Source organism: Periophthalmus magnuspinnatus, chromosome 10 (genome assembly GCF_009829125.3).
Source record: "Periophthalmus magnuspinnatus isolate fPerMag1 chromosome 10, fPerMag1.2.pri, whole genome shotgun sequence".
Taxonomy (NCBI): Eukaryota; Metazoa; Chordata; class Actinopteri; order Gobiiformes; family Gobiidae; genus Periophthalmus; species Periophthalmus magnuspinnatus.
The window spans coordinates 9,816,055-9,828,428 of record NC_047135.1 but is presented as its reverse complement, the minus strand read 5'-3'; the positions used below and the strand labels follow the sequence as shown (position 1 = coordinate 9,828,428).

General features: G+C 36.3%; 1 protein-coding gene across 1 annotated transcript; it reads right to left on the bottom strand.

Annotated features, from left to right (window-relative positions):
- Positions 1 to 2,760: 2,760 nt before the first annotated feature.
- Positions 2,761 to 12,007, bottom strand: gmppb (GDP-mannose pyrophosphorylase B). The gene is made up of 10 exons (XM_033974618.2): positions 11,916 to 12,007; positions 10,605 to 10,740; positions 9,741 to 9,821; positions 9,578 to 9,626; positions 8,870 to 9,012; positions 8,064 to 8,222; positions 7,369 to 7,447; positions 6,418 to 6,545; positions 5,885 to 6,067; positions 2,761 to 5,084 (listed from the first exon to the last, which is right to left on the bottom strand). The coding sequence occupies exons 2-10, from the start codon at positions 10,731 to 10,733 to the stop codon at positions 4,953 to 4,955; spliced, it is 1,083 nt and encodes a 360-aa protein (XP_033830509.1). The 5' UTR covers positions 10,734 to 10,740; positions 11,916 to 12,007; the 3' UTR covers positions 2,761 to 4,952.
- Positions 12,008 to 12,374: the final 367 nt, after the last annotated feature.

Genomic DNA, 12,374 nt, shown 5'->3' with positions numbered 1-12,374 from the left:
ACATTCCTCACTTGTTTAAACACGACTCTACAGTTTACAAACACTGGGCAGGTGTGTAGTGCTCAGTAACATTTACATTTACTTGAATATGTTTTTATAGATTTTGTCCCAAGTAGTTTTCTAGCACCATACCTTTAATCCTAAATGGTGGTTACTCATCCTGTAAGTCTGCAGAGGACAAAAGATTTATGTTGTTGTTACATTTTTTACATTTTTTACTTTGAAAACACATTTTTAAATGGTTTATCACTGAAATTATATTAATTTAAAATCATAAATAATGCAGATATCCAGACATTTAATAGTTTTTCAAATAGTAGTGCTGCAACAAGTTATGGAGTAATTGTTAACTGGTCTGAACATAGAATCCAAAACATGCCATAAGCTGATACAAGAAGTTTTAGTACATTTTGTGGTTTTGAATTTAAAAAAATAAAAAAATAAAAACTACACCAGGCTGTCCTCAAGCTTTTTCACTACATTTTTATGTGGATGAAACTGAGTAAAATTCTCATATTCACTTCCCATGTTTTAAACAAATAATTGATTAATAAAAAAATAAATAAACACTAGATTAATCAGCTTGGAAAATAATAATTATTTGAAGCCCAAGCATATAGTGAAGAAAGACCTACCTCTACAACAGATCTTACTGTTTGTATCTTACCGTCTGTTGGAAAGTTCCCTCTTGAAGATGTTTAGAGTGACTGTTTAAATGATTTGTTTAATTCAGTCAAGCTCAGTGTTGTCAGTCTGTACATTTTCTTATCTCAATCCTTAAACAGTATTTGGACTGGATATTAATTTCATAACAACAAAATGAAGTTGTCTGACGTTGCAGGTTTTTTTGTGCAGCTTATAATTGGATCATGTTGGAACACACAAGTAATTGACAGTTTTAACCATGTTTTTGAAACAAATAAGTACTATACATACTTTACCACTACCACTACCATTTTAAAATAAAATACTCAAGCAAAAGTAGTGATCCAAACAACTACTCAAGACAAGCAAGAGGGAAAAAGTATTTAGTGAATGCACTACTCACAAATACTGAGACATTGTTTGGACATCACATCTGTTATGATGGTGAAAGCTCAAACTTGTACACATCATATCAAGCTTGGGACTAGAACAGGACCAAGTCTACATCAGGACTACACTGGGATCTAACCAGGACCAAACCAGGACATGTGTGAACTAATGCATGTATTTAGTAATTTTTAAAAAGTGCCAAAAATAATAAATGTTCTTAAATTATGCAAACTGACTCTTGTGAGCTTAAAGCCTTGTTAGAATGTTGTTACCTCATCAAAAATATACCTGGATTTGTTTTTGTTTTATTCACATATGTTTCAGTAACCCTTTATTGTTAGTATGTCTACATCTCCAAAGCTCAAAATGCTCAATTACACCTTGTGATATCGTTTTCAAGTTAACAGCTCCTTTTACCTTTAGTTCAGTAGAGATTGGCAAATCCAGGGCTGAAATCATCCTAATGATTCTAGTGACGGTGTATGGAGTTTAAAAACACAGTTGAGGACTTCCTGTGTTGCCACATGTGATAACAAGATGGAACAGAATGTTTTCTATTTGAGAGAAGAACTCAGTCTAAATATGTGTGTTAAACATGTGCAAATGAAACAAAACACAGTTCCAGGTATGTTTGTGATGAAGAAACAACATTATAGCATTGATCAGAAAATGACTTATACTGGACCTTAATGACCAAAAGCTAAACAGAGTAAAAGTAATAATCAAAATTATTCCGATCAATCAATCAGTCATGTCAAAATACAATTAATTCTTGTTCTGAATGATAAGCACGTTTGTTCTGCCCCTCAGAAGCCAGCGCGAAGCCACGTGTCTAATCTAATGTGAATTTTGTACAGGCAGTACGTAATATTGATGAAAATATTAAATATTTCTATAGTACCACTACTACTACACCAGGCTGTCCAAGCTCCTACAGTTCACAGGGAGGAGGCATGGCTTCAGAAGGGACATATGTGGTATGGGGCAGTAGATCCCTCATTATCCTACAGGATGGACCTGGACACACCCTTCAAAGGAAGTAAGAAGTAACCTGGAAACAGAGCTCTCTCATGGTGATGTAAAAAAGTGCACAAAGGGGAATTCATTGAGGATTTTTATTGTTTTCATCATTTTTACGTAGTCCATCTTTAAAGTGGGGCTAAACACCTAAACTCCGCCCACAACTACATTTCAGATAGAACTGCTTAAACTGGGCAGTGCCTGTGGACTATAGAAGAGTGAGGGGAAAAGAGAGCCGGGGACTGGAGAAATCAAGAAGTGTGACTGGTCTAACAGGTATCCACTCTTCAAACTACGCCCCTGCAGCCAGGTGTTTGTAATCAAAAACACCAGGCTGTAATCAGGGCAGTCCTGTGTGATGTCACATAGTACCTGAAATTACAGTGGCCACTGGAGCCAGGACTCACACATTTTAATAAATTTTGACTGGAAAGCTGTAAATTTATTTAGTTTGCACTAAAATTGACGAAACATGACTAGGAACCGTAGACAATGTTATTAAACACCACGTGCACAGCAAAAAAAAGTTGATTTAGTGTTTATTTCCACTTTAAACACCAATCCCATAACATTACCAATGCATGTTAATTAGTCTCTACAGTTCAACTATAATATAAATAATATGAATAATCAACCCTCCCATTAAGGCCACAGTCACTTCCTTTCTTCAGAGCATTTTATTCTGTTATAATCTCATTACTGTCAGTCATAAATGCAGGAGAAATACATTTGTCATTTAAACTATTCTAAGGCTACAGTCTGTTTCACCAAAGTCCTATTGGTGATGTTCGGCAGCTCGTGTTATGATGCATAAAAAAACTTCACAAAACAACCCCATAAACTGTTCACACAAACAGACAAAAGTCCCTATACTCACTGATTTTATTAAGCTGTGTTCAGGCGGCTTCATAACTCTCTAAAGACATCCAGCTCTTCTCTGTTTACTCTATCAGTAGAAATGAACTAAGATGACATGTTTATTTCTCATAGTATTAAAAGCTGTGGCATTTTCAAAAACAGGTGATACCTTAATATAAGTTTGTGGATCCAATTTGACAGAAAATGTTAAGTAGATCTTTGTGTGAGGCAATTTCTTCCCAGAACAGTTGATGGAAGTCCTAGATTGTCAAGAACACAACCTATTCCATTTTAAGTTAAAGATGAACGTAACTTTTCTTTTTTGATGGGTCAACCACTTGCTTATCTTTATGGAGATTTTACAGTGTGGCATTAAACTTCTTTATTGCCAAGCAGATGACGTCATCAGGTTAAGTTTCCGGTCAGATCTGTGGAGAGGCAAGTCTAATTACTGTGAGAATGTTTTGCAAGATATTTCTTAGCAGTAAAAACATCTGTAATAACATAATGTTTAATTCTACACTGAAGCGTTGCAGGAAGAAGCATTAATATCTCCATGGAAACAAGCAGGTGGCAGACTACCCAGAAGAAAAGTTACACAGTGCATCTTTAATAATAAAATGTCATTGTCCATTCCTGTAAACAGTTTTGCCACAATGTCCATACTAATAAAGTCATCCAAAGATGCATATTTATGAGATTAAAAAAAACCCTAAAAAAACAAAACAAGCTGCAGTACGCATGGATAGTGTTCAGTCATACACAGTGGTCATACACTGACGCTCATCGACATAAATATTTGTTTCTATTGACTCCTTGTGGTCAGTGCTGGACATTTAACAGTAAAATATCCTAACAGTGATTCAGGTTAATCTCCAAAACATAATGCATTGTACTGTCTGGCTCACTACATACTTAAATATGTGTGTATGAAATAACATACTACTGCAGGTATGTAAACATTATAGAAAAGTTAAAACACAAAAGAAATAAGGGGATTTTATCACTACTGTGTGGACTTTACCATTAAATGCCCTGTACCCGTTATTTTATCTTCAAGTTCCTTGTAGTGCATAATTTACTGCTATTTATGAAAAAATATATGGAAAAAACATCTTTGAAAGTTATCCTTCTTTAAGGGTTCTTGGTACATGTGATTCGAGAGTTTGTGGGTGGGGCTAACAGTTCAAACGGTCAAAGTGCATGTGACACAGACTACCAATTTCCTTAAAACATAGTTAACTGCATTATATTTAAGATTTTACCAAAAGCCTTGTTAAATTTTATAATTTTATTTCCTGGTTGGACAAGGGCAGCAGATACGACCTACATAGAAGTAATTCCACAACTGTTACGTAGCAACCATAATGTAAATAAAGGCCAAAACATTTCAAAATTGCCCAACAGTTATGATTAGACCAATACAAAATAAATGACCAAATGTTTAAACTGCATTTTGGATGAAGTTTTCTGTGTTGATGACATAGGTAAAGGGATTCTGTTTTGAAACTCACCGCTACTACCCATTTTTTGTGCTTTTCTTCTCAACATTTTCCCCCAGCTTATCATAGTTTTACATCAATTAAATATTTACCACATGTACTATCCCACTGAACCAAGTCAGAATTAGAAAAACATCAAGGCCTGTCACATTAAGTACACACTTTAAGCCACGTTCTTCGACTATGGTTCATCACCAGGTACAGGGCCTTTTAGTTATTTTACTAGGAGACATAAAAAACAACTAAAGCTAGAAACATTCAGTACGAGTCTCATATGAAGTGAAAACTTTTTGTTAAATTTATATTAATGTGGACATAGCATTAACCCTTATCCCTTATCTTCTTCATTATAACGCCCAGAGTCCAGGCTTCCTTCAACTCAGTCAGACGTGAACCGACCAAACCGTTTATCCCATAAAAATAAGACACAATTGGTGGCAGAGGAGGGCCTTTCTTCCTCCTCTCTGCACCCTAGGTTGCTGTGGCACTGGTTTGGTTTAGGCGGAATTTAAAGGATAACAGTTCAAAGTTCTAGCACTACATGATGATGCGTGGCTCTGGGACAGACTCGCTGATGGATTTGTGAGGGAGGACGTTGGCACCGTTTAAATAAAGCTCATCGTTCACTATGACGTCTTCTCCCAAAACTGTCACGTTCTCCATTCGCACCTAGAGAAGACAAAAAACAGAAATTGTACCAAAAGAAATAAGATCTTATGGATAAAACTGATATTTCCAATACTGACAATGTGAGACATTTTTCACAATTCCTCAAAAATGTGCTATTTTATCTTCATTTTTAATTTTTATTTTTTTTTCACCTTTTTGACTTTTTTTTTTTCAATAGTTCAACAGTGAATTATTACTTATGCTGATATATAGTATAAAAATGAACACCCTATTGGATTTTCAATTAAAATACAGCACATTGGTTTAATATAGTAGAAACTAATAATTTCCCTCTCAAATAAGGGCATGCAAGTTATTCTGTATATGAGTAGGATAAAACTACAATTTGAACCAGAATATATTGAGTTTGAATCGAGTACTGACTAGTGTTAAAATCAAGTTTGAAAGTTTTATATTGTGTTGATACCAAGGAATAGGTAATGAGATACTCAATACAGATTCTGTTACCATGATGATAGTTATAAAAAAAAACACTATTTTTTTTAGACAATAGAATGTCATTGTGACAATAGTAGTACTTTCTTTTATAATACCATGTGGTGTTACAGCTGTGTAATCCATAAGTCATCCAAGTAGGTTCCATAGTGGTCCATGGGTGTATACTAGTCTATGTCTATGTGTCTTATACTTGTTCTGATACAGCTTACGATCATTCTAAAGCTATTCAAGGAAAGGTTCATTTCTGTCCTCTGAATGTGACATTTTTAGTATTGAGTATCTAGTTTTGATTCTAGTTTTAGCATCTGAGTTTCTCTACATTTGACAATCTTAGTACTGACCCACTGTCCAACGGAGCAGCTCCAGCCCACGATGCAGCTCTCTAACCAGGAGTGAGAGCGGACCCGGGCCCCCTTCAACAGTGTGCAGCGCTTGATCCGCACGCCATCCTCCACCACCACCCCCGGTCCAATAGACACGTTTGGACCAATGCTGCAATTCTGCCCAATGACCGCAGATGGGTCCTGGGACAGAATACAAGGTAAAAACATGGACTAGACCAGAGGACTTGACGATACAAACACCTGCCTATAAAATACACATAACTTCCTGGAAAAACAATTTCTCACTTACACATAACAATAAACAAAATGTATGGGTTGGCTTCAGTTGACCGTTGAATTTTATAAGCACTATTTTGAGTACTAATTTGTACCATATTGATGGTACCATACTGATATGGCAATAGTACTCTGCATCGTTCTCAAAGATAGCCTGGACTTGTAAAATGCTGTACAGTTCAGACGTTAATAAAATTAAAGTTAAAACACATTTGGGCCTTTATAACAAATCGCATGCATCTCTGGTCACTCACCACTAGGACGTTGCCATGGAAACCAGGTCCCGTGTGCAGGCGTTCAGGTGAGTGCTGCCTTAGTGACTGCAGGTACATGCACATCCCTGTCAGAAAGTCTTTGGGCTGACCAATGTCCATCCAGAACCCTGAAACCGCAAATGAGTTTGGATTATTCTTAAGTGATAGAAAAAATGTGCCCTCTGCATTTGCCTCGTCCTTTAACAAAGGTGAGTTAAGTATAGTGCCAGGGGACAATTCTACTGGATTTTGAGCCAGGATCATGGGCAGGACCACCTAGCCAGAGGGGTAGCCTACTGTGCAAGTTCCAATCTAAGCTGATGCAGAAACTGTATCAAATGAACAAAACCAACTAAGACCCACAGGGTTCTGGAATCAAACATGGGACTTTCTGGAGCATACGTCTTACAATTTTTATAAAAAAAAAAATAAATAAATAAATAATATATATATATATATATATATATATATATATATATATATATATATATATATATATATATATATATATATATATATATTATATATCTCCTTAATATCTAATGTAATAGATTTGATTTATTTATTTATTTTTTACAAATAAACAGTAGGGCAATACTTAAGTGACCACACTTAATGCACTGACATGACTGGATACTTGGTCAGGCTACAGTGGCTGCAAAGGCACAGGAGGTCTAAATACATTTTAAAAGAAACTACAAATCTACACAGTACCAGTAAAACTTACGTTTAGACGAGCTGTGAGCTGCACAGAGAAAAATTTAATTACCTGGTTATGATGGATATATATGTCAATATGAAACATTCCCCATTTATGTAAATTTGAAGTTAATGCTGACTTTTGCATTTCTACATTTCACTTAGTTTTATAAGATTAATGTTTTTTTCTATTCAGACCTTTGTCAGGTCTTGGTTGTTTTACATCGGTTTTACTTCTGCTGCGGTACTGACCTTGCAGTTCCATGGCAAACAGGTGACCCTCCTCTGCCATCACCGGGAAGATCTCCTTCTCTATCGACGTTGGTCTGAGCTGTACACACAAAGAATATACAAGATTTCATAATGTGTTCACAAATGCATTTTAAACCCATCCACTAAAGACAACACATTGTAGATTTGTATAAATTATAATAATAACAACAAGACAGTAGAGTGACCATAAGTGAAAGTTAATAATTAATATTAGATTACAACAGAAAATAAATACTAAATACAGGGCTAAACAGAGTATAAAATAGAAATAACTATTGTTTAAAAGTGGAAATGCAACCTGTTATGTTCCACAGTGTGGCATTAAACTTGCTTAGTGGCATCCATGGAGAATCTAATGCCATGTAGTGGTATCTCTATCAGGTATAAACAACACTAAATCAAGACTTTACCAGGGTTACCAGGTCTATATAAAATTAAACCAGGCCTAAACCTGGGCCTAAATCCAGGCCTAAACCAGGGCAAAACCAGATCTAAACTAGGTCTAAGCCAGGACAAAACAAAGTCTACAATGGACCTATTCCAAGCCTACTCGGGCCTACGCCCAGTTTACACCGGGCCTACACCGGGCCTACACCGGGCCTACACCGGGCCTACACCGGGCCTACACCGGGCCTACACCGGGCCTACACCGGGCCTAGAGAGGGACTCCTAACCTGTATGCGGCTGAGCATGCTGGGGTTGAAGATGTACATTCCAGCGTTGATTTTGTTGGACACAAAAACCTGAGGCTTCTCCACAAATCTATGAATGCTCCCGCTGTCACAGTCATAAACCACCACACCATATTTGGATGGCTCCTCTACACGGGTCACCTAGAGGAGACAAAAGAAATTTAATAGAGCTCTGTAAATAATAAATCAAGTTGTGTTCATACAATCTCTTCCAGTAAAACCAATACTTAACTGCTGTCTAGTGTAGTTTCAACCATTTTTGCGTTGCGGCACACTTTTGTTTAAAATCTGTTGTGACATTCCCTCCATCAAAACATTATCGTAAAGTACAGAAAAAAATGGTATAAAGATATTGCTATTCGACACTGCAAGATTTAGTAATAGTTTCCATTTTGTGTCTACTTCAGAAGTTTGCTCAGGACACTCCAAAATTGCTAAATATTACACCAATTAACTATGCAAATTACTTAATTCAAGTTATATTTTTTTAAAGGCATATCTGGCATATCTGGCATCTGCAATCTGGTAGGTCCATATAATCTTACTAGTCCTGATATGGATAAAGACCATTCTAAATCCTGTTTATGTGACTTTTTTGTTTATTTGGCTATCTGGGTATAATTTGTTTGTGACGACCCTAAAAATGAGTAAGAAACTGTCAATAGTGTTGACTGGTGGTGGTTGCCAGTCAGTCCAATGGCCAGTGTGTGGGGAGGGAATGAAAAATGGCATAATACATCGCAAAAAAAGTTGTCAAGCCTGTAAAATGTAAAGTACTTGTTCCTTACCACGATGGTGCCCTCTCGTCCATGGTTCTTGTGAAACTGCAGCAGGTCGGTGAAGGGAAAGTCACAGATCACATCCGAGTTCAGCACAAAAAACGGTTCACTGTCAACGTTTAACAAATCCCGGGCCAAAGCCAATGGACCCGCTGTGGACAGAATACAAGGAAGGAATTTTTAAAGTATTTAATAATTTAAACAGATTTAGATCTTTCATAATGTTAAAATATAAACCAAATCACGTATCTGTAGACCTGAACCCATTTTTTTTATGTTTTTGAAATTATTCACATTTTTCTGTGGCCCAGATAAGACTCAAACAAACCAATTCTGAATTTGTGAAGAGAACTGACGACCAAATTGATGGCAAGGAATTTGTTAAATGTCTGTGGTTCAAATTCAAATGTTAAAGCACAAATTATATAAGTAATAATTATATAAGAAAAACTACATTAAGATTATTTTATTGGTGCGTGTGTTAAGAACATGTCAGAATCATTCTAAACTGATATTTCTATTTAAATGTAAAATGAAATAATAAAGAGGATGTTTGCATAGTACAGAAGAGACATATGACATTGTATAAAACAATTGGACTTTACTGTATAATGAGATAATGCACTTGTAGAGTATGTGCAATCTTTTGCCCAAGAGCCATAAGAAGTTCTAAACAGGTCTCAAACTGGTCTAAAAACAGGTCTAACCCTGACTCACCTGTTCCTAGAGGCTCCTTCTCATGAGACAGGGAGATCTTGATTCCAAGCTGAAAAACAGAAAGCAAAAATAGTCAGTTTTGGTTCAAATCACATTCAAACATTTTATTTTATTATAAACATTATTACAACTATTCGTACATTTTCCATGTTTTTGTTCTCACCCTGTCCTCTTGGATCCTCATTTCTCTCTCCAGCAGTTCAGACATGTAGCTCACTGCCAGAATAACATGGTCGACTCCGGCCTGAAATCACAGAAACAAAAATCTGTTAAGTATCAGTGAACTGTTTAAATGAGCTCAAGTACATCTACTCTGTTATTGTTGGTATAACATGGTTGTTACTTGTATGCAGCATTAATGCATATTAATTTCTTTACAAAGGGAGGAATTATAGACCTATAAAAATGTATAAATGTTCCTTGGATTTAAATTTCTTTCAAATAAGGGTAGTGTTTTGTGCATTTTTATGGCTAATATTGCTAATCACTTTTATCTTTTGCACAATACCTGAACCTCAATCAAGATATTTACTTGCATGTTTCTGATGCATTGCCAAAATAACAACTGAATATTGTCTTCAGGCTAATAATAAAATATTAAAGAAAACAACAATCTATCCATTTTGCCAACATCGCCAACCCCTACAATAATGTAGATTTGATTTTATTCTTCTCAATTCATAGTTTCAGCCCTAACCAGTAGTGACACTATGCAGTGACAGCTGGGAGGGAACCCCTCATTCTACATGTATGCCTATGGTGGAATGTTAAGTAGTTACTGTGGTAACAAAATTCACACATTAGCAAATTCCACCCAAAAAGTTTTAAAATAGTCTGAAAACTCAAGAAAACATACAAAATTGATTTAGACATTTTCAGGAGCCTGGGATCATGTCCTGTGTTCATGGTCTTGTGTTTGATTTTCAACAAAAAGCTGAGTGAGATAAAAACAAAAAACCCCTCTAATGGCTAGTGCTAGCTAGCTTGTAACTGTCATGTTATTTATTTCAGAGGAATTTAAGTGCACCTTGACCAGGGCCTCGACTTGGTGCATGAGGATGGGTTTGTTACAGAAGTCCACCAGAGGTTTAGGGACGCTCAGTGTGAGAGGCCGTAACCGGGTCCCATATCCACCGACCAGGATCAGAGCCTTCATCTTTGACCTTCATCACAAAAAACACAATTAATACAGATTCAAAACTAGTTGGCCAATTTTGAGACATTATATTTTGACATAGGCACTTTCAATTTCAACCTAACACAACCCCAGAATGTTATTTTCTTTAATATGGTGGTAGCAGTAGTAGTAGTAGCAACACAGTAGAAACATACCAAATAATTGCGGAGTTTGTCCCTGTAATAACTGTAACAGGCGGTAGGGGGTAGGTAGGGGTAATAGTAGAGCAATCTCACAACATATCAAACCTATTACAGAGCATCTAGTAGGTAGTGAGTTTTTATATTGTTATATAACACATTTAAGTTATGTCCCTTATCACTATTCCATTCTCTTTTGTATTATGTGTCAGTGGGAAAGCCTCATACTCTTTCATAATTGGTTTATTTGACAAACCAGAGGAACCTGTTTAAAAATCACCACCTTTGGCTATAGTGACGTCCAGTAATTTTTTTCCCCCCAAACCCTAAAGAGAAAAGCTGTTGCACTGAGGTATAACAAGGTTATTATCATCCACAAGGTCACATATTAATGTAACTTTATAATATATTCAATTTGGAGATGAAGAACTCTAAAGGCAGTAATAGTAACAGTGTACGTATAAGACTAAACACGTTGAGCACACTGCAGTAAACGGAATATGAACTGTCCAGACATTTCAGCATCTACATTACCAGTTTACTGAGCATCACGTGGGAGCCTAAAAGGGAGTAATCATTGGAGTAATCCACACCGTTTATTATGGGTTAACGTTCTCGTGGGTTTCCTTGCCTTTTATCACTTCTAAACATTAGAAACCAAATTATTCCTACAGTCTCCACCGGAGCAACCTTTCAGTGACTGTTATGTATGTGAACTGATGTGTCCTTTGTGTTTTATTATACACTGCATGAGGAACACTCATTAGAACAGGTGCAGATCCCCAAGAAGAAATACCCTACAGCGAAGACATTACGATTCAACACAAACGTACTGGCACCAACTCTGTTGCGTGAATTTTACAGGTGAAATTAAGAATATATATTTTCAGTGCAAAACGATCTTTGATTGTACGTCTAAGTTTGGTGTAACATAAGTACGTTAGTTTTTATCTAAATTCCGTCTAATTATAAAAGAATGACATCTTTCCATACAATATATGTGTATAAAAATGAACCTTACCGTAGAAAAGCCTCCCAAAACGTCTGTGAATTCTGAGGTAAATTTATGAATCACTGAATGACACGTCGAGCATTCAAATCCGGATTCGCTTTATTTGGCTTCCGGATCAGCGGAGGCGTAATGACGTATTACATCCGGCAAACTCAAAACAAAGGCTAAAAATATTATATATGGAGAAATAAACTCCAGTGTTAATTTGATTCTATAGTAAAAAAAAAAAACCACCCCTCCTATGAATAAATATAATGAGTGTTTTGGACATTTTGTAATAGAATTCACAAGCTGCACAGCTGTTCCCCTTAGCAACCGTTGCTACCAAGCGTACTACAGCCTCGCCCAGTTCCGCAGTTTGACTAATCAGAGCGCAACAGCGTGGCTGCTGTCATTGGACAAGATTATTGAACACAAGAAGGCAAAAAAAGACAAACACATATTTTACACCCTATTCCTGTTTTTTTT

Excerpts from the sequence above, each read along its gene's own strand:
- gmppb (XM_033974618.2), bottom strand. The coding sequence starts at position 10,733 with ATGAAGGCTCTGATCCTGGTCGGTGGATATGGGACCCGGTTACGGCCT. Across the intron at positions 9,822-10,604 it reads AAGTCGAGGCCCTGGTCAAG|GCCGGAGTCGACCATGTTAT; the intron begins GTGCACTTAAAT and ends CTGTGATTTCAG. Across the intron at positions 6,546-7,368 it reads GTTTGCCATGGAACTGCAAG|GGTTCTGGATGGACATTGGT; the intron begins GTCAGTACCGCA and ends TTGCGGTTTCAG.